The sequence below is a fragment of the Cygnus olor genome, chromosome 17 (genome assembly GCF_009769625.2).
Source record: "Cygnus olor isolate bCygOlo1 chromosome 17, bCygOlo1.pri.v2, whole genome shotgun sequence".
Taxonomy (NCBI): Eukaryota; Metazoa; Chordata; class Aves; order Anseriformes; family Anatidae; genus Cygnus; species Cygnus olor.
In genome coordinates, this window is record NC_049185.1 from 4226511 (window position 1) to 4250894 (window position 24384).

At 47.2% G+C, this 24384-nt stretch overlaps 3 protein-coding genes across 3 annotated transcripts; all 3 read left to right on the forward strand.

Moving 5' to 3' along the window:
- The first annotated feature begins 149 nt into the window (after positions 1-149).
- LOC121079712 (dynein light chain 2, cytoplasmic-like) lies at positions 150-2121 on the forward strand. Its single transcript, XM_040577313.1, has 2 exons — positions 150-405; positions 1756-2121. The coding sequence occupies exons 1-2, from the start codon at positions 274-276 to the stop codon at positions 1891-1893; spliced, it is 270 nt and encodes an 89-aa protein (XP_040433247.1). The 5' UTR covers positions 150-273; the 3' UTR covers positions 1894-2121.
- A 326-nt stretch (positions 2122-2447) lies between these two features.
- LOC121079710 (dynein light chain 1, cytoplasmic-like) lies at positions 2448-3376 on the forward strand. Its single transcript, XM_040577312.1, has 2 exons — positions 2448-2712; positions 2993-3376. The coding sequence occupies exons 1-2, from the start codon at positions 2581-2583 to the stop codon at positions 3128-3130; spliced, it is 270 nt and encodes an 89-aa protein (XP_040433246.1). The 5' UTR covers positions 2448-2580; the 3' UTR covers positions 3131-3376.
- A 911-nt stretch (positions 3377-4287) lies between these two features.
- Positions 4288-24230, forward strand: RNF10 (ring finger protein 10). The gene is made up of 17 exons (XM_040577317.1): positions 4288-4692; positions 10236-10438; positions 11463-11662; positions 12691-12781; positions 13789-13973; positions 14061-14197; positions 15764-15924; positions 16494-16622; positions 16780-17038; positions 17266-17399; positions 18443-18560; positions 18896-18997; positions 19483-19614; positions 20342-20439; positions 20666-20726; positions 20875-21033; positions 21904-24230. Exons 1-17 carry the CDS (start codon positions 4530-4532, stop codon positions 21978-21980), a joined length of 2409 nt encoding a protein of 802 aa, XP_040433251.1. The 5' UTR covers positions 4288-4529; the 3' UTR covers positions 21981-24230.
- The last annotated feature ends 154 nt before the right edge of the window (positions 24231-24384 follow it).

Genomic DNA, 24384 nt, shown 5'->3' on the forward strand with positions numbered 1-24384 from the left:
CTGCGGGCGACTGCGGGGGGGGGGGGGACGGGACGGGACGGGACGGGGACTACAACTCCCAGCGTGCCCCGCGCCCGGCTCCATCCGGGTCCCGGCCGCTGCTGCGCCGCCATTACGGGGCGCTGCCGTTGGCGGTGGGCGGGGGGCGGCGCCGTGAAGCGGGCGGGGCTGGGCCTGCTGCGGGGCCCTGAGGGAGCGGGGGGGTGCGGGGCCCGGCGCGGGGCACCCAGCCGGGTACCCAGCCGCTGCCGTGAGGTGTTAGGCGCGGGGGCCATGGGGGAGCAGAAGGCGGTGATCAAGGACACGGACATGGCGGAGGAGATGCAGCAGCAGGCCGTGCAGTGCGCCGTTCTGGCCGTAGAGAAGTACGGCCTGGAAAGAGAAATTGCCGCCCTTATAAAGAGGGTCAATGTCTGCTCCTGCTGGCCTGCCGTGGAATGCTGTGTGGGCAGCAGAAGCCCAGCGGGTGGGTGTTGTCACGCTGTCTGGAAAAGCGAGTTCCACGGACACAAGATACGTGGGGCTGTGGGCTCATTTCCCTCAGTTCCCCCACCCCTACGCACCCCCTTCCTCGTTCTGCCTGTTTTCTTTTGCAACGCCTTCGTTTTAAATTGTTGGTTCACCAGCTCCTTGTCCGCGGGAGACAGGAGAGAGCCTGCTGACCTGTCCCACGGCTGGTTGGTAGAAACCAGTTGGTTGCACACTTAAATCTGCTGGAGCTTTCTTCACCTTTTTCACCTAGCATTTGACTTAAATTTTATTCAAATTGGTCTTAAGGTTCTGCTCGTGTTCCTGTACTAGTTGTGCAGGATTGACTAGCAGGTTCAAAATTTGCAGTAAAAAGTAATTTTCTGCAAAACTTTTTGTGTTTGCTCCCCCTTTCTATGTGCTGAACCATGCTAAAAACCCGAGTCTGGGGGCACTTAGGTATGTGTGAAAAAGAATGATGCCTGTGCAAAAGATCTAGTTCTGATGCAGTTTCTGCTTTGCCACCTCAGGAGAACAAAGAAATCTAAGGGTACTGTGGGTCTGAGGGGGAGAGCTGTTGGAAAGCTCTTTCAGCTAAATAGCACAAACACTTCTGTTGGGGACGTCTTCCTTTCTGCCATCCGAACAGAGCTACCAGCAGGTTTATTTTTTCCACTTGCAAGAAATACGTTCTTTGTTGGTGCAGGTCAGAGGGTTCACAGTTTGTTGGATTTTCCATGTGGCTCCTAGTTGGAACCTGAGGAGCGCGTTTAACCAAGGTTGCAATACCTGATCTGAAACGCTTGTGTGCTCCCACAGAAAGTTTCCTCATTTGAGAGCTGTTGGATATGACAGCATATGATTGCCAACTGGAATGTTCTGCCTTTAATAGACCTGTATAAATATATATATATATACATATATATATATATTTTTTTAAGTGTGGCAGGCTCCTCAGTGTGATGGGATGATGGGAGAACATAACTGCATGACCTGAAACTTAACAGGTATAGTGTGAGGTCGTGGTTTGACGTTTCAGGGGGAAATCCCTGAGGTTACTCCTGCTCAGCTAGGAAGTGCTGAGGCTTTGTTGTTTTCTTCTGTTGTCTAAGCAGCAAGTGAGCTATGAGAAGTCAGTAACAACCCTTGTACTTAACAGCTCCTGCTGCTTCTTAATTGCTTTTCAAAAAGTGATATTTGTGAGGTGGAGACATCGGGTCAGAAAATGTAGTCAGCGTTTGGGTGAGGCCTGCGCCAATACTAAATTCCTAGTGGTCTTTCCTGCAGGAGTTTGAGAAGAAATACAGCCCCACGTGGCCCTGCGTCGTAGGAAGGAAGTTCGGCAGCTACGTGTCCCACGAGACCAAGCACTTCATCTTCTTCCTCGTGCGCGGCCTCAACGTGCTCCTGTTCAAAGCTGGCTGAGCCGTGCGTTGCTCGCAGAGCCGCGCGTGCTGCGGGGCGGCACGCCAACAGCGACACGTACATCGGTGGACGTGTCCTCGCCGGGGACGGAGACCTTGGCACGGGTACCATCGGGGGCATTCCTGCTGGTTTTGCTGCGTTTAGGGGAGAAATAGCCCCAGAAGTCCTTTGTATTTATTTTCTTTCCAGAGTCAGCTTCTTAGTTAATAAAAACGTTACGTGTTTTAAGAGCTCTAGGGCTATTTTAAGAGCTTTAGGGCTATTTTCTCTTCTTTCCTAGCGAAGTTTGTGCCCCTCAGCCCCCTGAGTGACCGCCCCCCGCCCCCAGCCCCTGCTGCCGGGGGCCGCCCGGGGGCGCTGCGGCCTGGCCCGGCGCCGTCGCCATGGCAACGCGCGCGGGGCATGCCGGGCCGGAACGGGCAGCCCGCCCATTGCCGGGTGTCCGTCGTAGCCAATGAGCGCGCGGAGCGGCGGTGGCGGTGACCAATAGCTGGCGGGCGATGAGGAGAGGGGGCGGGGCTAGGGCTATAAGGAGGCGGGAGCGGCGCGAGCGGGGCCGTTAAGCGGGCGGCGGCGGGGGTGAGGCGCGGGACGCGGGGAGGCTGCAGCCGCCCCTGAGGGGACCGTGAGGGACACCGGGGGCCCCCCCCGTGAGTGGGACTCGGCTTGGTGTCGGGCGCGGGGGCCATGGGCGAGCAGAAGGCGGTGATCAAGGACACGGACATGGCGGAGGAGATGCAGCAGCAGGCCGTGCAGTGCGCCCTGCGGTCCCTGGAGGAGCGCGGCGTGGAGTTCGACGTGGCGGCGCGCATCAAGAGGGTAAATGTCCGCTCCCGGGGTCCTGCCGAGCGCCCCGCGGGCACCCGTAACCCAGCGAGGGGGAGTGCCGGTGGGTAAGTAGCCCAGGGCATCGAGTCCCGGGGATGCGAGGTAATCGAGGACAGGCTCTGTGTGTGCTCGTGTCCTTCTGTGCCCCTTGTGCGTACTTCTCGGGGTTCTCCCTCCCCCTTTTCTTTCACGAGTCCTTTAAGTCCTTCCCTCCGCTCCCCAGCGGCAGCCCCGAGCAGTAGCGCTAAGTGCCCAGCGGTCTCTCCCGCAGGAGTTTGACAGGAAATACAATCCCACGTGGCACTGCGTTGTGGGCAGGGATTTTTCCAGCTGTGTCACTCACGAGACCAATCACTTCATCTTCGTCTACCTGGGTCACCTTGCTGTGCTTCTCTTCAAGTGTGGTTAGAGCCGCGGACTGCTCCTCGCGCTGTCCTCCTGTGACTCAGCTGTGTGCTAACTCAGAGCCTGGCGCCTGCAGCCTTACCGAGGAAACAGATCTTGGGCTTCATGGGTGATGGCAGGGATTCTGCTGGGGTGATCGGTGTTTTTATTGTACTTGAGGGGAGGATAGCAAAAATAACCGTTCCTTGTATTAACTTTCTTTCCACAGCCAGGTTCTTTGCCAATAAAAAATGTTGTTCGGCCTTTGAAAGTTTTATGGCTGTTTCCTCTCTTTCTATAGTGTTGGTTGTGCCACTTATTTCCCTGTGAGTGTGAATGGCTGACTCGCTAACAAATCTCAAATCCAAAACACGTAAGCACTGTGGTAGCCACACTCATAACTTCGTCAATGTTTCTAAGAATAATAAATCTCAGTTAGGGATGAGCAGGAGTTAAAAGCCCTCTTATGTGGCCCCTACAAGAGGGTTATGTGTTAATTCTGTCTCTTTGAGTCCCACTTTTTTTTTTGAAGAAACCTGCGAACTGCTGTCCCAGTGAACTTTGAGCTCTTGCCCCCAAAATAACGGGAAAGAGATCAGCAGATACGCTCAGTGGGTGTGGATGGTACATGGATGCTCGTCAAAATGCGTTTAGAATCTCTGGTGCCTTTTAAGTATTAAACTTTTTTTTGCTTTGAAGGAGAAGTTAGGAAGTGTTATCTGTAGCCTTTCTGAACTTTCACAAATGTTACAGGTCAGTGGAGGAAGGTGATCCTTCACGTCCTCTCAGACACTGATGTTCAGACAACAACTCCCAGTACTGTCACATCGCGCCCGCTTAAGAATGGGCAGCTCTTTTTTTATTTCCTCTTTTTTCCCCGTTTCTTACGGGGCTCCCGGGCGCGGGACGTCCCGCGCCTACATCTCCCAGCGTGCCCCGCGCCTCCGCCTCCCAGCAGGCTCCGCGCGGCCGCCCGGCACTACAACTCCCGGCGTGCCCCGCGGCGCCCGGCTCCATCCGGGTGCCGGCAGAGCTGCGGGCGCCTGGTCGCCATTACGGGGCAGCGGCGGCGGCCGAGCCGGGGCCGGGGCCGGGGCGGCGCGGAGCAGCCGGGCGGCAGGCAGCGCCGGGCGGCAGGGCAGGGCAGGGCAGGCGGCGCCGGGCCCCGCGGGGCTCCCTCCCTCCCTCCGCAGCTCCCCCCGCGGCTCGCCCGGAGCCCCGCAGGCTCGGCCCGGCCTCCCGCGGCCTTCCCCCGGTTCGAGCGGAGCGCCGAGAAGATGTCGCCATGAAGGAGGCCGAGGCCGCGCTGCGCCGCCCCCGCCGCTCCCCGCCGCGGGCCATGAGCCTGGGCCCCCGCCGGCTCCGCCAGCGCCCGCCGTGCCCCCCCGCCCAGGGCCGCCCCTCGCCCGCCGGGGCGCCCGTTGATGCTGCAGAGCCCGCCCGGCGCCGCCCCCGCCTCCGCCCCCGCCATGGACAAGAGCAGCCCCTGCGGCTCCGGTGCGCCCGGCTCCTCGGCCGGCGGCAAAGGGCAGCAGCCGCGGTCCGCGTCGGCGGGGCCCGCCGCCGGGGAGTCTAAGCCCAACGGCGGTGAGCGCCGGGGGGGGGGGAGGGTAAAGGGAAAGGGGGGAGAGAAAGGGGAAGGGAAGGGAAGGGTCCGGGGGCAGCCACGGAGAGGGAGCAGCAGCGGGCTCCAGGCACCCCGGTGTCGAGCTTGGGTGTATGGCGGAGCCGAGCTGCCCGCCCCCGTTGCGTTGTTTGCTTCTCAGCTGGCCCTTGCTAGGCTTCCCTCCAGGCCACCGCTGGGGTTTGCTTTCTTTTTCCTTCCTCTTCCAGCCTCGTTTCCTGTTCGGTGAGCTGCGGTTCCTCCCCTGTCTGAAGGGGCATGTTTGATTTCCACTAGCGTTGGAGTAATCAGTTTGAGAGCTCAAAGCTCTGATTTTGCACTAAGAACATGTTGGCCTCTGCCATGTAGAGGAGCCTTAACTTTTTCCTGGACTCTAGTTGAGTGCAGTGCTCTGTCTTGCCTAAGGAGGTCTCGCAGCATACCCAGCATTCCCATTACAGGCTGTATTTTGGTAACTTATTTTGGAAGAGTTCAGAGTGCACGTTACTTGCTTATCTGGTGCTTTAATCAAAGTGTTGCAGCTGTCAGTGCAAACAGCCAGTTTTGCTGACAGCGCGGTCGTGATGAGCCACTATGGTCCCTGTCATGCATTTTTTCAAGGTAAGACCTAAACCGCCTCCAGTTCCCTAAAGCTGATCAGGAGCAGAAAGTACCTGGTATCCCTGCATTTTTTCCAAAACCTGAAAACGGGGCGGTAGTGCTTGAAAGGAGTGGGTTTAGTCCCAGAAGCATGAGGAGACTGCCTACAGGTTGCTGCAGCACCATCGCCGTACTGATTTCCTTCCGCAGTGCTTTGTTTCTGTAACAGTCATGGTATTTGCAGAGGGTTAACAGAGTTGGTATCTGGGAGATGTTGCAATCTGGAATGGATTTGCAATTTTTTGGCATGAGTAGCAGGATTTCATGCAGGGCTTTTATTACTGGTAGCCACTGTTGTTGTTTTTCAGTCTCTTATTTCCGTTTTCCCTGGACAGACCAGTGGAAGCAGGGGATGCCGGATGCTAGGTATGCAGCGGGAGTTTTTAGAACAAGATCTTTGGCTTCAGATGGAACAAAAAAGCATATAAACTTCTCTGTTTACATTGTGACGGGTAGCGTGAAAGCCTGGCAGACCCAAGGCTTTCCCGTTGCAGAGGACTGGTTTCTGTCCCCGTCTTACCAAGGGGTACCTCTGTACGACAGCCGCTGTTTAGCGGTGTGTGACGTTGTACGGAGGGAGGGTTGTTCACAGAACACGAACGTTCTTCAGCAGGGGAGTTAAGTTGGCCTGTTCTGCGCTGGTGTGCCTGCGTGTAGAAGAAACAATACCTGGAGTGAGGAAGGAAGCACAGGCTCTCTGTCATTCCGGCCCCAAATGGAAGGGTTATTAAAGGATTCCTGTGGGTTGCCACATTTTACGGGCAAGGTCACAAGTTGAGGAGGAGCAGTGAGGATGTAGATCCTGACACGTGTTGCTGTTCTACTCCAATACGATAGACTAACTTTTAATTAAAAAAAAAAAAAAAAGTTATTTTGAAGACTATTTTTTTAATACAGCAGAATTATTTGGCACGACACAGTTCCGCCCCTGAGAGGTTTGTTTCTTAACTGAAGTGGAGGAAGAAGTGATCTGGGATGAGTTGCTACCCTTACAGTGCACTGAAGAGGCCTGTATAAAACAGGAGCTGTTCTCGTAGATGTATATTTGGGAGTCTCTTCACTGCAGCATAGTGAAAACTAAAACGAGAAGGGTCGCTTGGGCAGATGGGGGCCAACAACCATGTGCTGAGCACCCAGGCTGCGGCCGAGCTAAAGGGTGGGTATGTTTTGGTAGCTGTTGAGTGCAAGGCGCTGGCATGTCACCGCACAGGATTTCTTTCTCCGGTTCCTTATTCACCTGCAAATGGCGTGGCTGCCTGTAGCTGGTGTGGCCCGCCCGGTTTCTCCCCTGTTTCAGGAACCGTACAGGAGGTACTCTGAAAACTTTGGGTCTCCTTTGAAATGGAAAGTATTTGTGATGGACTGCAGCCCGTCTCCAGAAGGCTGACTTTTTGTTTCACTTTTGCACCGGTGGTCACTGTTAAATCCCGTCAAGCTTCTGTCCTTTATGTGCTTTTTAGAGCTACCTGCTGCGGTCGAGTCCAGCCGAGGAATTGCAGAAATGGCCTCTCCTGCAGCCATGTAGGCTCTCCGTCCTGGGGAAGTTGTGTTCCAGCTACCTTTCAAGCTTAGTCTTAGGAACTAAATTAAACTCAGAACTTTCCAACAGAAAAAGTATTTTTTGGTTATAGTGCTGAACCACTAGGAGTCCCATCCCATGAGGATGGAATAAAGTAGCGAAGGGAATATTGCCTTGTTGGGTTTCGGGGCGGTCCTTGGGACCTGACGGACAGCAGGAATTCTTGTAGACATTCCTGGGCCTTTGTATTACAGCGCAAACATACTTTGCTGGGGAGCGTGGCTGCTTATTCACCCCTTGCTCACCGGGATATTTACCTTAGCAGCACAAATCTCTTCGATGTGCTTTCATGCCAGCGCCCTGGGGGCTTAGCATGATCCCTCACCCAGCTCCCCCTTGTGCAGGGCGATTTGCTGAACGCTGCTCAGCTGAAGATGCAAAGATGGAAGGAAACTGCAGTCCTCGTCCCGGCAGCAACCAGTGCTGCAGCTCCAGGACCAAACTGGTCGCCTGTGGCTGCTGCCTTTAGGCCTGGGAACTTGAACTCCCCTGGAGGAGGAGGTCCTCTAACAGAAGGTGGTGTCCATCAGGAGAACCCAGTTTGTAGGGCTCGCTCCGAAAGGCAAGGACAGCTTAGTTGCTGGTGTTATGAAATTATGTGGACACTACTTTGTAAGTTTTCTCTTGCAGTGTGAACGGGTAAATATATTATAGGTTCAGCCTCGTGAGAGGTGCAGAAGGGCTAATTGAGGGCCTGAGTCAAGAATAAATACCTCACCAGCACTGCTGCTGCTCGTTTCTAACTTGCCAAGAAGTGGGAAAAGAACCCCCCAGATCCAAACGGGGGGGAAGAAAAGAGGTGTTCCAGTTTACAAACGCCTATTTCAAACTTCTGGTTGTCTGTTGACTTACTTCATTGCTATGCTGATGGCCCAGAATCCTCTAAAGTAATCCTAAATAATTACTCTGGGAGGGGAAACTGCAATCAGTAAAATCAGGTTTAAGTGTTTTTAGGCTGTCCTGTGAGGTCCTTCCTAAGGAAGGCACAGGTGGAGAGGATTTCCCTATGAAATTAAGAGTCCTTACAGGGGCTTGCAGAGGCTCTAGGAGCCTGTCTGAGACGGGGCAGCATGCCAGGAATGTGTGTAAACCAGCTGGTGACAAGTTGGTGCCTTTGATGGTCACTAACTTGATGGAAACTACAAGGGTTAGGAAATTCTCCTGTTAGCTGCAGGTACAAGCTGCCCTTGGACCTCGTGAAGGATCATCAGAACCCACTTCAGGCTGTGTCCTCTGGAGTTGTTTCCTTCCCCCAGTTCGTGGTTGCAAAAGGAGCTGCCAAGTCGCTATAGGCACAGCAGGCTTGTGCCTCTCTAGGGTGTGCACTGTGACTGCAGATTTCAGAGGGCGGTTGAGCTCGAAGGTGCCAGGCTCTGCTCATAGTTAACAGAAGCAGTGCTCCAGCCCCTTCTAAATGGCTGAATTTGTGACCAGAGCCTGAGGGGTGGTGGTGTAGCCTCTTTCCCACAAACACTCTCAAAAAAAGGTCTATCTAAATAATCACCAAGCCAGACCGGGTTACACCCTGAGTGTTTGGCAGCTTCTGGTGTGTATTTTCCTGATAACACCGGGCCCAAGTGCTTCCAGCCTGACTCCTGCTGCAGGCTGCGGGGCTGAGCATGGCCATGGTTCTCAGGGGGTTGGTTTAGTTCTGAATTAAGGGGTTGGCCATTTGAAAGCAGAGTAAGTGATCAGCTCTGGTGACAAAATTTGCTTGCAAAACGACTGTCGCATCATGCAAGAGCAGCAGGAGGCTCCTTTCACTTCTCTAGCTCTAGTTGCAGGCAAAGATTGGAGTCTGCCATGAGCAAGAAGCAACAGCCCCCTCAAAGCCCTGTCACGGCACTCTGGTGGAGCGACTTACTACATGGTTGGATTCTCGGTGATGTACAGGAACGCACGGGCCTTCCGCCCCATTGCCCCCCTCGATTTGGGGGTGTCGGTGGGAGAGAAAACTAAAACTAACCGAAAAAAGTGAGGCTGTGAGGGGTCCTGTTCCAGCTGCTGTGACTGCTCAGGAGGTGGTGCAGGGGAAGGGCCGAGCTGGAGGCACTGGTGATGAAAACTGCTGTGAGTAACGCGGCCAGGAGTTACGGGACGTGTCTGCTGCCACACAGGGCTTATTTTCTGGGGTGGGGAGGACTGCGAAACGGGAAAGGAGAAACTAACAGGCCTTTAAGGACAGGATCAGGATGTTGTAACCGGTGTGAGGCGTTGGTGTGCGTAACCCTGGGTGTCTGGGGATGGGGATGGCTGGGGTGCGCAGACCTCTGGCTGGGCCTGGGGAGTTCACCTCCCTGGTTTCTCGGCCTAACTCCTGTTACAGCTGAAACGGCAGGTTTCGGTTAACCGTTTTCGGAGGTTAACGGGTGGGCGAGCAGCCTGCTGTGTAGCTGAGACACCTCTGACGTTAGGTTAGGGCTATGAGAAGTGTCTTCATAGCATTCATTTTCTGTTCTGGCAGCCTGACGAGGCAGCTGTTTACATGCAGGAAACACCTCTCAAGACCCTGATGGACTTTCCTGCTCTCGTGAGCCTCGATCCTGCGGTGTTTTGCTTTGTGCTTTCCCCTCTGTGCCCCGTGTCGTGGCCAGGGGTGTGCGCAGCGCGCTCAGGCAAACACTCCTCACTGCCTGGGTCGGTGGACTTGGTACTTGGGAGCTGGGTTTGTGCCCCACAAGGCCAAAGCGCTGGGCTCATCCCTCAGGATCGATCAGCATTTGTTGGTTTTACGAAAGCTAAAGGGCGTTTTTAGAACGGAATTGGATCTGTTGGGGACTTCTACGCATAGGGGTGGAACTGAGTGCAAATAGGCAGTGGGGTCCTGCGAAGTGGGAGACTTCGAGACAAACGCAGGCTGCAGTGTTTATATAAGGATATTCAGAATATTTATATAGGATATTCAGAAATGGAATGAAAAATGGCCCTGTTACAAAACTTGACAACAACTGGGCATTAAGATGTAGCGTTGGTGTTTACCACTTAACACACAGGTGACACCTCAGGCTGATGTCTGGCGATGATGATTCCAGATCTGGATGAAGAAAACTGAGCTGCTCTAAGCAAATACAAAGCACAGCAAATAAATCCTTCCGTACTCTTTGACCAGCTCTTTGGACTGTAATAGGAGTGAAACGGTTTGTGGGCTGGAGGAGGTCTTGGCAGAAACACGAGCCCTTTAAGCGGTGCTGGCACCGAGTGCCGGGCCGAAAGGCCGCGCTGCCTCCGGGGCGCTGCGCGTGCGGCGAGCTCGGGGGCTGCCCGTCTGATCCTTGTTTTCTCTTTCAGATGGAAAGAATGCGAATGGATCCAAACAGCGTTATAATCGTAAAAGAGAAACTGCGTATTCCAAAAATGAGAACTTTTCCACTCAGTCCCGTCGCTCCAATTCACAGAAAAGCAAAGCTTTTAACAAGATGCCCCCTCAGAGGGGAGTTAGCGGCGGAAGTGGCAAACTTTTTAGCTCTTGTAATGGTGGAAGACGAGATGAGGTGAGAATTGTAATGCCGTGTCTCCAAGGCCTTCTTTCTTGGGACGAGAGGATCACTCTGACCTGCCTAGATAGGTCTTCTGTATTCAGCTCCTGGGCTGGGAAGGGAAGGAGCGATAAGAGGTGCTAACATCGTTGAGATGCCACATTGAGTGTGAGCAGAACAACTTTGCAACAACAGAAGAGGAGTGCTCTCTGCTCTGAGAGACTTGCAATAAAAAGGAACAGTAAAACTAGTGGAAGTGCCACCTGAGGAATGGGTACCTAGGCAGGCCACGTGCATATCTCAGGAAACAAAGGTCCTTCATGACAATATGTAGTGATACAATTTCTAGCTTTTAAAAGTCCGGGATGATTGTGTCTAACCACTTGAGTGTACAAATTTGCACGTGGTAGTGGCATTGGGAAAGTAATCAAATTAGCCTTGGTGACATCAAGATGGAGTAAAACCACACCGGGGCTTCTTATGCTGCTGTGGGTATGAATACTGTAGATCACTGGTGGGTTTGCGTTGATACAGAAGATGCTGATTTTTTTCAGTTTTAGTGGATGAGCAAAGCTGCCTACCTAAAACGCTAACTCTGTCAAAACTCACTTGTTGTCTCTGTTCATTTCTCATTCTCTGCTTTGTTATATGAAAACTAACTACAAACGAGTATCATTTGTGCAATAGTAGTCAAATATGTGTTACTGGCCATATAAAAGAATACTGCCAGGATCTCAACAACTTTCTTCTGTTATTAACCTCGACTACTAGGTATTGTTGGCTTTTACTTGTTGTTACTTGGGTTGTTTTTATGCTCTCCTCCACTTCATCTGTGTGGGGTAAGACCACTCAGTTCTAACTTTCAGGTTCTCATGCACTTTCGCTGCAGTGCTTGATTTGCGGAATGGGAATAGGAGAAGGTGAGTCAGTGGGTGCTGCGTATTCTGTGCATAATCACTGCTGGGGCCTGGGTATCAACTTGTACTGATGATTTTGCAGTAAATTCTAGCAAGTTCTAATAAATGCTGTTGTCTCTTAGGTAGCAGAGGCTCAACGGGCAGAGTTCAGCCCTGCCCAGTTCTCTGGTCCCAAGAAGATTAATCTGAACCACTTACTGAACTTCACTTTTGAACCCCGTGGCCAAGCAGGCCATTTTGACGGGAATGGACATGGCAACTGGGGGAAAAGGAACAAGTGGGGACATAAGCCTTTCAACAAGGAACTCTTCCTACAGGCCAAGTGAGTGGAAGACTAGCAGGGTTCTCAGACTTCTACAGAGACAGTAAGCCGTAAGGAATAATCGGCCAGGGAATTGTTTGATCTTGAATACTTTTCCAGGGTAAAGTTACCTCTAGTGTTTTTAGTGCTTGTGACTATACTTGGAAGGGAAAAAATATATTAACAAGGTATCTGATTGCCTGAGTCTTTTGGACACGAGCCAGTTAGTCTTCTGCCTTAATTTTCCAGCATCGTTTGTGGAATATGACACTCTGTTTGGGAAGACTTATGTAGTTCCCTTACGGAAGGTTATCGTTTCTTCTAAAAAAACAGCATGTTGAGATGGTAGGGGTAGCAGTTTCTGGATTAAAGCTAATCTGAATTTAAGTCCCAGAAGCAATTACTCGTATGGGTCTCTTAATTCTTAAACTGCTTTTTCAGGTTGGCTTCACATCACAGGTCCCTAAGTATGTAATAGTAACCCAAACAATGATCAGTATGGTAATCCAGCAGCAGAATTTCTTTTGACTGGTAGTAACGGTCATTTTCACTGAAATTTGAAGTGCTTCCCATATCTGATCATGTTAAATATAATAAAAACTATTTTCAGTGTTAATGCTTCTAATTTTTCCCTATTGATTTGTGACTTGATTTTCACTTACTGTAGTGAAGTCTGCTTGCAGGATCTCTAGTAGTTCTACCTCTTGTAAGCATGCTCTTTCCACTTGTGGATTCCCTGTTTTTAAGAGATCCTTGATGGAGCTGGCTCTGTTTCTTCCGTTTTTCTGAACAAATGTTCTGCCCGGCTCCCTCTGTAGGTAGCATGCGATGCTATGTCTAACTGAAATTAGACATATCTGTATTCTGGGAATCTGATCGTGAACTGAACTCTGTTGGGTTTTGTTGGTAGAAGTTACCAAACTTCTACCAAACTGTGTCCAGTAGTTTTATGCTGGACAAAGAAGAAACTCTGAGAATCCTATGGGATAGTTCTCCAAGAATTTTTAGAAACAACTGAGTGGATCATCTGTCTCTTTGCCTTTCCCCAGCTGCCAGTTTGTTGTCTCTGAAGAACAGGACTACACAGTCCACTTTGCTGATCCAGATACCTTGGTCAACTGGGACTTTGTGGAGCAAGTGGTCAGTTGTGATGGGCTAGATTTTTTTTTTCTTATTAAGAAACTCAATCTGTCTTTAACTGCTTCTTTGTGATGTTACGTAAAACTCAGCTGTTTCTGAGCTTCAGGCCTTTTCTGTCACTCCCACAATACTGGGAATGATCTGTCATGGAATATATTATGAAGTACTTTGATGACAGGAAAAGAGAAGTGTTAAAATCTATTAGGAAAATTAGCAGCTTCTTCTTGCTTTCGCAGATGGGAGCTCATCAAAAATAGTATCTGACATTCTGTAGACTCAGTCCTTGTGATCGAGATATTAACAGAAAACTTGGGCGTGAGTCCATGAAAGAGGACTAGAGTGTAGAATTTTGAAGAATTATCTTGTGCATAGGTGGCCCATCTTGCCTAGCAACAAAGTGGAAAATCTCTTGATAATTGTGGCCAGAACTTTGGGTTACCTCAAGTAGAAACTTAGTCTGTGAAGACTAGTCATCGTGGATGGTGTAGCTGGTGGGGAGGTACGTTTACCGTTACCTGACCCTGCGAGAGAACTGAAAAATCAGGTGCTTGGTTGGCTGTTTTGTCTCTGCAACATACAGATGCTAACAGAACATCTGACTAAACTAGAATGTTCATGAAAATAGGTAAGTTCAGTCTCTCAGTTAAACAGCACTGCACGATTGTGCTGGTGTGAGGTGACAGTTCATTTGCTGACTTCTTTGTGTCTGAATTCAGATGGCGATGATGTTGCTAGCTCTTAAGAGATGACATACACAAGGGGAAGACATGAGAAGAGTTGCTCTTTTCATGTCATTAGAGTAAAAATAGATGGGTTGGCTTTGAAGGCTATTCCACGTTGACCAAAATGGTTATTTAGTTCATGGTGTACATAATTTCCTGGTAAATAAGCAGAACCTGAAGAACTGGAAGATTAATGTTAGAGTAGATCTTACAGGTTTAGTTTCTGAGCTACAGAATGATTTCCAAGTCTATAACTTGTACTATTCCTCTCGTGTGCTGTTTCAGCGAATTTGTAGCCATGAAGTACCCTCTTGCCCAATCTGTCTGTACCCGCCTACAGCAGCAAAGATCACCCGCTGCGGGCATATCTTTTGTTGGGCATGTATCCTTCACTATCTCTCCTTGAGTGAGAAGACCTGGAGTAAGTGCCCTATTTGTTACGGCTCTGTTCACAAGAAGGATCTTAAGAGGTGAGGCTTGATATCTATTAAGTGATATATATCACTGAAATATTATTTTTACCCTGTAAAAATAATAACCTCCTCCTTACGTTGCAGTGTTATTGCTATGGAAACGCGCCAATATGCAATTGGTGATGTCATTACGATGCAACTTATGAGAAGAGAGAAAGGTGTTCTGATAGCACTGCCCAAATCTCAGTGGATGAATGTGGTGCAGCCTGTTTATGTTGGAGGTGAGTATATCTGAGTACTGGTGGTCGGCATCCTGCTGCTAGCTGTGGCTTGGACTTGTCTAAAGAAGATTTCCCATGGCAATGCCATGCTGCCATCTTAAAATAGTTCACGCCACAAAGCATGGGTTTTGGTAGCTGAAAACCTTAATGACCACATTTTAATAATAAGCAATCTACCCATACTTTGTTTTTTCTAAGACTTTAACTTGTGTTCTGTTTCCCTTCAACTGATTGCACTGCACACTCCTGTCTTCTCAATTTTTGTTATAGCTTGATGTGCGTTTTTTCTTGTACAGTCATTGGTGTCATTCTTGCTGCTTTTGTTGGCTCTTCAATGTCCTTAACTTTTGCCTTCTGGCTCCTCATTCTACAGCTTAGCAAAAATAACAGTGTCTAAGCTATTTCAAGGATGTATTCTTCAACAAGGTTTTCATCGTCTTCACTTATCGACTAAGATCTGTGAACGATTTGGGGAAATAGTCAAAATTATTGCAAACCTATTCCAAACATCTGTTGCCTGACTTCTACAGTTTTCTCCAGTCAAGTACTGTGACTAATGCATCATCATCTTATCTGTTGGTATCATGAAAATTTGGTGACTAAAGAAATAATTTTACTCAGCATTGCTGTTTTGTGGGCTGTCTTGGCTCGCTTCAGTTTGCAGCCGCATTTGCAAAAAGCTGTATATGTTTAAGCTCTCTGTAAAAAGTCAAGTCTGCTAACTCACGATGGGTATCCAGCATGCAGAGCGTGTGCTTACATGTCCCTCAGCCTTTGAAAATAAAGGACTCTAAATCCTATTACAAAACAACAAACCCTTCTATCCTTCAATCCAGTACCAGATTTGAGATCATTCCAAACCAAGAAACCTTACCATTAATGGGATGTTCTGTAGACACAGTCCTTAAAAGAGGTTGGACCCCTGGGTCCAGTGAATGTGTGTGTGATGTGATTCTGTACTTGCTGTAAAGCTTATCATTAAGACAAGTGCTCTCGTAACAAGATGACTAATTTTTGCTGAACCTTGGAATTCTTTAGTTTATCTGTTTCTGCTGTGCTTCCTGTAAAAGACTAATAATGTTTTGTACAGGTTTTGAATACGTAAGGTTTATGAACTAGTTTGAGACTAAAAAGAGGTAGGTCACTTCTGCAAAACTTTCCAGTTGCAGTATTTTTGAGTATATAGAGAAGAGGAAGAAGCTGCAGGCTGGATTGTGAGGAAGCTTTGGCCATCCAGGGCTTCTCAGGGGAGATGCTTCCACAAAAAAGCAGCTTGGACTTGATTTTTTGATACCTAGCAACTGAGTTGTGAAGTTGCAGATAAACTGCTGTGTCAGGGAGATTCGTGTAGCAGAGAAGGTATGTGGCAGGAGCTTGTGTCATCAGTGGTATAAAGTAACATGCGGAGTTTGATACAAACTCTTTCTAAATATTGTCCACTTGGCAGTGGATTAACTCAAAGTTGAGCAGTAATGAACCTGCAGAAGAAATGGCGGTTCCTGATGCCAGTTCAAACGGGTGCCTCTACATGAAGATATTAATTAGTTTGGTGCTCCTTCTGTTCAGATGACCAGCACAGCCAGTATTCCAAACTGCTTCTGGCATCCAGGGAGCAGGTCCTGCAGTTGGTGATTCTGGAGGAGAAAGCAGCATTGCTAAAACAGTATGAGGAGGAAAAACATACCCCGGAGGCATGCTTTATTGAGGCTGCTATCCAGGAACTGAAGGTGAGAACCTCTTTGGATGTTTTTAGTAACATTATTTTTAACAGTATGTTGAGCATTTATCTTTTGCTGCTTAAGTGGTTGTGTGTGATTATTCTGGTCTCCGTGATTGATGTACATACTAGCAAGATGGTGATGTTTACTGCTAGAATAGCAATATGAACCTTGGAGGAGATTGTAGCCTTTGGGCTCCTGGTATCTGATGTGACATTCAAGATAACAGAACAGAATGCATTTTATTAAATGGTATTCCTTCCAAAAAATGGTATTCCTCCCAGAAATGCGAAAGAGTTCTCATTTAAAAGGATGATAGTTTTCCCTTTCAGGTCTAGTAATTCCTGGGATAACTCCTATCAAACAAACATAAGCAAGCCTATAGAATATTCCTTTTAAAAGAAGCCTATATGTGTCCTGCAGTAGAAGAGGACTACTCTTCAATGGTCTGTCTTTGTCACAGATGTATTGTAGATCTATGAAAACTTGAAGTATAGAACAAGGCTAAAGATAACTATGGTGATAGTCTCCTGGCTAAAACAGGAAACTGCAACTTGTTCTCTTTGAATGACCTGTAGGAGCGAGAAACAGCACTCTCAGCTGACAAGGATAAAAGCAGTGGCATTGCTGGAATTAGTGCAGCTGTGGAAGAATTGGTCCTAGACAGCTCCAAGTCTACGGAGCCTGCAGTTCTCCATGAGAAAAAGGTGTGTAACAGTTGTGTTTGGGTGGATCTTGTTGATTCCTAGTCCTGCGACTTTACACTGCAGTGCAGGGTGAACTGGTATCAAAGATTTTTGCAGAAATGATCACCTTTTGAAAGAGGTGATTGTGGTACTAACTGTATGCTCTCCGCTGTGGTAGTGTGGCATGGAGTATCTGTCTGCATTCGATGAGAAGCTTGTGGAGCCTTGCTCTGATCTGGCAAGTTCCTTTTTGCCTCCTGTGGAATCAGAAGAGGCAACGCTGGATGAAGAGGAGGTACCTGAGGTGGATACTGTAGGGGAACCTGATGTGAAAACTACAGAAGAATTAAATCCAGCTGAAACAAGCTACCAAGAATGTAAAGATACAATTAGCAGTGGACATCATAACAATTCTCCTTTTTACTATTTCTATCAAGGTAAGTGCAATGAAATCCTGGAGTCATGGGGGCAGAGGTGCATCCTTTGGGATCCTTTTTGGGGAAGGCACTTGCCAGGTCAATAGATTCAGCTAAACTCTGTGAAATACAACTTCTAGACTTTTAGAAAGGAGTTTTAGTTTCATTACTGGTGAATGGACTGAGGTGGGGAGAAGAGTATTAAAAATTAACAGGCAAAGAGCAACTGATGACTCCTTGTCTTACAGCGGAGGATGGGCAATGTATGTATCTTCACCCTGTGAATGTTCGGTGTCTTGTTCGTGAATATGGCAGCTTGGAGAAGAGTCCAGAAAAGATAACTGCAGCTGTAGTGGAGATAGCTGGCTACTCAATGACAGAGGTAATTATTTCATCTTCGTGTTTTAGTAATTTGATCTTTGCAGCTGGCAGGTGAGATGTTTCTCTTCGATAATGAGAAATAATTACTATGAATGGGTAGGCGTGCTTATCTGTGAAGGTCATCTGTGTAAGGTGCAGTACTTTAAGTTGATTTTGATAAGCAGACTGCAGTCTAACTTGCTTTCTCCTACTAGAAGGTAGGAAGTTTTAGGAGTAAGGGAATTGTAAGCTTAACATTGGTTTGTTTTTAAGAGCAGCTTGAACTAGGCACATCTTTCTGAACCTGAAGGAGTTTTCTGCAGCATCTGTCTTCAGCAAACAGCTGTTTCTGAGCATCAAGGGTAGAGGTGGGATGTTAGGTAAAATAAGAGGGTGGAAAGTAACTTCAGTGTTTGAGATAGAGGCATCTCTGAGGCAGTGAGGGTGCTTAAGACATTGAAGTTCTAGAAAACAGAATGGATCTTGAATTCCTTTGCCTTGGTTAAATTACTTAAGAACTGGCATATGCAATAACCATTACATGTAATTCCTAATTAATCTTTAATAGAGTGTATGTTTGAGTAAGAATGGATGCAGAGATAGTGAATTCTCTTCAAGTTTTTCTTCTCTGCAGGGAAGAATACTAAACTCAGCTTGTTTCCATCAAGCAAAGTGGAGGTTGACAGACAAAAGAATTTAAGTGCAAAAGGCATATTCAGTCTAGTGCAAGCATAAGTGCAGCAGAGGACAGGTGTTGTAGAATTTTATTCCAGTGATGTGAAAAGGGAGGAATAACAAGAAGATCAATAACTGAACTGGAGTAACTTTATCCAAATATAATTATGATGTAGTTGGTTGGAGGTTTTGGAGCATTTGGTTCTGACTCAAGGCATCGTTCACACTTCAGTATTTTATAAAAATGATTATTGTGTTACTATGCTGTGGTTTTTTTTCCATTTGATGTGATGAAGGGTAAGTGTTGTGTCTCCACAGCTATTCATCAGTGTGGCAGCCTCTAGACCTTGTTGCAATGATGTATCTGCTCTTTTTTTTTTTTTACATCAGGATATAAGACAGCGTCATCGTTACCTCTGTCACTTGCCCCTCACCTGTGAGTTCAGCATTTGTGAACTGGCTCTGAAGCCGCCTATCATCTCTAAGGAGACTTTGGAGTTGTTCTCAGGTTGGTACTACCTTTCCACTAGTCTCTGTCAGTGGATCTGTGGGGATGAAGTGGGAGTAGTTCTCCCTTAATGGCAGAAAAAGGAACGTAAAGAGCAGCTTTACTCCTTTTTCGTCAACTGTGTGCTGACTGTTTAGTCAGAACAACCCCAATTCACTACCGTAACGATAACAATTATGCAAAGAATAAAAAGGCCTGACTACTTGGAACAGCATATGTTGTTTTGTAAGCATGTCTTGTTGCTAACGTGTTGTAACTGAACATGTTCACAAAGTAAAACATTGCCAAAGTATCGGTGTGGTTCTTTTATATCCAATGTTGTGTGTTGCTCCTAGATGACATCGAAAAGAGGAAACGCCTACGGCAGAAGAAAGCTCGTGATGAACGACGACGTGAACGCAGAATTGAGATAGAAGAAAACAAGAAACAGGGCAAATGTAAGTCTTGCTGGTGGATTCCCACTCACCTTTAGTTGCTGAGCTGATTTCTTGAGCTATAGGATGAACTCCAAGGCCTTTAGTTTGTAGGGTGTACTTAGTGAGATTACAGTGTATTAGGACCAATCTCTGTAAAGAAATGCAGTTTTAGGGCATTAAATGATGATGTGCTATTCCTGCATAGTTAGATGTTATGGGAGAGAGATGGCATTCGAGGGCACAACTATTTTTCCTTGGTATATACTGCTCTCAGGATTCTTGATTTCTGTTTTTATAGTAATCACTGTATAGAGTGGAAAGTGAAGAAGGCCAAAACAGTTTCCTGGGAGCTGCTTCCATCCAGCAGCTGGGCTTGTACTGGTCTCCAAAGTAGTGGATGGGAAGAAAATATTTGAGCTGGCATCTCCTTGAATTCTGAAACAAGTTTGCGTATTGACAGTCTTCCCCCACATTGTGTAGTGCTTTAATTCAAAGCTTCTTTCTAGATCCAGAGGTCCATATTGCTTTAGAGAATCTGCAGCAGTTTCCTGCTTTTACATCTTGCCATGGAGAAACCAGCATTGATCATCAGAGCTTCTGTCCTTCTCCTCTTGGCAGAAGCCCTGTGTTTCAGACAGGTGAGCATCTGCAAAAATATTACATCCAGTTCTTGGTGGTTCTCTGGGGATCTACTGCTCAGGTCATCAGACTAAACTTCCTTAATACTGACCAAAAACGACTCTCCTAGATGGCCTGCGAGATCATACACAGAAGACTGAGAGTGTTGAGATTCTGGTTGTTTGTCTGCTTTTTACTGCTTCTACTTTAGTGACAATGATACCCACACTGTAGTTATCATACCTTTTCAATCTTTGCCGAGGCAGAAGAGAACAAAGGGGATGGGATTGACGGAAGGCAGAAGAGTGTGTATGCCAGAAAAACACCACTAGCATTTTTTCTTTCTACCTTCTCCATCTTCCCTTCATGTTGTAGTAGAATAAAACATAACTGATAAGCACTCAGGTTGTTGTCCAGTTACGCTTGCCAAATGTTTTACCTTACAGTTCGTAAAAAAAAAACATTAAATAGAAGCTATTCTTAAATGCTTTTTTCAAAACGAGCAAACAAAAGGCACCCAAAAACTAATTCAAAAACAAAATCACCCTGCAAATCTTCCTTAAATAAAAACAGTGAGGAAATTCAGGAGTTTCCACTGTGTGATTAATGGATGGAACTGGTAGGATAAATACGGTTAATTACAGAAAATAGGAAAACCTTTTATTTTTGTTTCATAATTAGCAGCTGCAGAATAAGTGCCTTTGCCAAATGCTGTTGGCTTTAATTAACTGCTTCTTTTCTCTGTAGAGTCTATTGCAACTCCACTGTCACCTGCTGCCAGCCAGGCCAGCCCGTTGCTCTGTGGGAGCTTAGAAGAAGACTCTCCGTTCCCATCCTTTGCCCAGGTAAGCCACGTGACAGAGTAAATCTTGTTGGAATTACTGGTGTCTTAGTTAGGGTTGGGTCTCAGAGTACAATTGCTTCCTCACAAAAACAATGTGGGATGAAACTTACAGAGACAGCATAGGCTTTGAGTGCTGGAAGGGGTGCCTAGATACCCTTGCCACTTTGGGATATGCAGGATTGTTCTGGTGCGTGGGGTTTAATCGGATCTTATTACTTTTTTGATAGATGTTGAGGGTTGGAAAGGCAAAACCGGAAACGTGGCCCAAACCTGCTCCAAAGGCTAGAGGTAAGAAAACTTGGTATTGCTATGTTGGCTTCCTTTCTGTGCGTCTAAATCTTAAGAAATCTTACAGTTTCACAGGAAACATCTGGAGTGTGGAGAGGCATCTGCACTGCCAAGGTTTTATAAAGCCCTCTCCTTTCCTTTCTTTCAGATGAGAACGCTCTGGCACTCCCTGTGCCAGCGGATAGTGATGGAGAAAGTGACAGCTCTGACCGCGTGCCTGTGCCCAGCTTTCAGAATTCCTTCAGCCAAGCTATTGAGGCAGCCCTCCTGAAGCTGGACAAACCGTCTGCAGCTGATCATTTGTCAGGTAAGGGAGGGAGTTGGGGGAGAGTGAAGAAATTCTGAAGTAGGAAAAAAAAATAGTATATCTCCTTCTGATAGAAGTGAGAGAAGGAATTTGGGGGACCAAAAATTGGCTGCAGGACAGGTCTGAAGTGTATCAGGTTGTCTTTTATGAGCATCTTGATTAGGGCTTCTGTTAGCCTAAAGCAGCTCTCTTAGAGGGCACTGAGATGATCTCCAACTAGCAAAGAATCCTGTTAGGGCAAAGATGTCTTTTGGTCATCATGTTTACCATCTCCGTTGGAACTTAATTTAAGCTTTATCTCGAGGACGTTTAGGTGATGCGCTTCAAAGATGCCTAGCCTGCTGAGCAGCTGAACTGCCACTGAAGTTTGACCAAAATGTCAAGATACCGCTAGCTGGAATTTCAGACTAGGGAGTCTGAAACAAATTGAGATAAACTGATAAAACTCATTTATAATGCTTGGTTCTCTTTAGCTTTGGGTTCTGTTTGGAGGCTGCGTTGAGTGACAGAGAACTGGAGGCAAGAGGCAGGGAGTTTCAGTGCGTTTAAGCTCCAGTTGTAATGGTTTTTGGACATGGATGAAAGCAGTATCTGTCTGAAAGGCAAACTGCTGCATGTTTGCAGTCCTAGAGTCTGCCATTGCAATGGCAACTTTAGAATCGGTTCGGCATGTTTCTAGGTGCACGTAGGTGTGGTAGTCTCTTAGTTTGTCTGCAGTAATTTTTTTTATAAGCTGCCTGGTGGTCAGTGAGTTGACAGGAAGTGTCACAAACTGATGAAGTCATTTAGGAAGGGAAGACCATTTATTGTTTCCTGCGTGACATTCCTGTTCCATGAGAAAAGTGACAATATCATTTTAATTCTTCACAGAGGAAAAGGGAGGCAAGAAAAGAAAGAAACAGAAGCAGAAGCTACTGTTCAGCACCTCTGTTGTTCACACAAAGTGATTCTGCTATTCAAGAGAAGTTTCCTCTCCTGGTTTTCTTTTCCTTTTGCTTTGTTTTGCTGCTAATAGTTTAAGTATTTGAATTTGGACAGACTAAACTTGTGTTTCCAGGGTTTCTAAGGGTTCAGGAGGAAACCATGACAGCGAAAGCTGAAGTAAGATCTTTTTATTCCAACTTACCGAATCGGTTTATACTGAAACAAAGTTTTGAAACAACCCAGAGACCGTTCAGCCAAGGCTTCTAGTCTGTGCCATGTCAATTCTTTTGGCCTAATAAGCAGTATGAAAGTGTTTACATCTGCGTGGCACTGCCAGCCTGCTGCAGTATTGCCTAAGCGAAGGGGCAGAGAGCCTTTACTTCCCCAGAAGTATTCATGCACAGCAGTCTGTCTGATTGTGACAGCAGTACTGTTTCAGTAAAGCTGTTAAACTGCTCTCTTCAGAAACTGGTTTCCTCTGAGCTGGGAATGGGCAAAAGAGCTTCCTGGCTTTAAAGTGTTAGCTGCTATCTGTTCTTTTTCTAAAGAGCAAGAATTCCTCCTGTTCTCCTGGCTTTGAAAGACTTAAAGCTGAGGTGAGCGTAAAGCAGAACTTGGCTAGTTGGTTTTGAAGTGACTCTTGCTGAAATTGTGTATTTCAAAATGCATACTGGCACTAGTGGTAGAAGGAACTCCTGGCTTATTGCAGCTGTTCAACTCTGTTTTAATGTGGGTGAGTGAGGCTGCTAATTTTTTTTCTTTTTTGCCAACCATGGCCAACAAATCCTTTGTAACCAGATCATCTAGAATAAACACTCCACCCTAGGGCTCTTGGTAACTACATGAATGATGTTACGACAGTGGCTCCTCTTGAATTGGAAGACCAACTGATAGCTGGAGTCCAGATATTTTATCCCCCAGCAAGGAACACGGATGGGTTTTTTGCACTGGGATAAGGGCCTGCATCTGCTTGGTTCTGGGATGTGAGTTGATCTGCACTAAGCACCTCGGGTTATAAACATGCCTCTTCTGGACCCCTGCCCCCTCTTTTTTTGGGTGGTCGCATTCTGCACTGCTTGTGGTTTGATTTAAAGCTAATGAGTTAAGTGGTGTGGATTTTGTTAAATAAAATGAACTGTAGGTGTAATGTACCAGTCAAGGCCAACAGTTGCAATAAATCATATGCGCACACTTAAAATACTGCAGACTTCTTGAGCTGTAACCTGAACTCTTACATCAACACAAAGCGTAACACCACTTTCAGTAACACATTTAAACCTTAGCATCCTCCTGACAGATTTCCTTTCAGGGAGCTGGTATGAAGTACCACCTGATTTACAGGGCAAGACTGACATGCATCTTCAGCCCCACCTGCACCAAGAAGTGAGCTGCCTGCACTCACAGAGGTTTTGGAAAGTTCATGTGCTTCCAGTAAGGAGCAGACTGCTCACTCTGACCCTGCTGGTATAGTCATGGGGTGTGTCCCTATTTTAAAAGGCTTGTCAATATATCGATGCCTGATTTCAAAACAATAGGCTCCCTGTTACACAAGTGCTTCCTCAAGGCGTGTGTGCAAGGGAAGCTAGTACCAAAGAGTACACACTTCACAAGACACCGTACGCAGCTGTTAACTAGAAAGAAGGGGGGCGACTGGGGAGGTAAAAAAATGTTTGTTACTACAGGAGGAGAGAGGAAATGCTTGCAAAACACTCTGAAAGCAGCTTAATTTCACACTTGGGTCACAATTAACTACACTTGATGGAAAGACAGCACAGCTTGTCAAGAGAGTGCAAAGAAACTAAGACAAGTGCCTAAAAGTGGTAGCACAGCTTGTTAATGCTTCAAACGCATAGTGGGAAATGATTGGTGAGGGAATGGAAAGCCACTAAGCACGAAAGATTCAAGTATGCAGTTAACTATGTTCACAATGCTATTGTTTCCTACTTGTAACAGTATTTTTAAGTCATGAAACAGGAGTAACTACTTAAGTGTCTAACCATTATCTGTTGTTTATTACCCCTACACCGTTATAGTCAACTTTTCTTTGCGGTGGCAAAGGGAGTAGCTGGAGCTGGTACAACTCACCTCCACTTCTCACTAGAACGAGTAAGGGAAAATAATGCAGGCAGGGACCTGTCCCTCCTGCAGGGGCAGTCTCCGAAGGGCAGCATCTTCAAGTTGTATCTCCTTTCCCTATGGATTCAAGGGATGCTACCAGCAGTGTTACTTTCCTGTAACTGATTGGTGTAACCTTAATAAATATTTAAGCAGTACTCGTACCTATGAGTTTTATAATGGGTTGGACGGCGGTGAGCCTTGAAGTTCTACTGTGCATTCCCTGTACTTTCTACTGCCGTATATGCAACTGGTGCTTTTGTGACTCAAAACAACGGATATCGCTACAAATAACAGGTGCACTTGAAGATA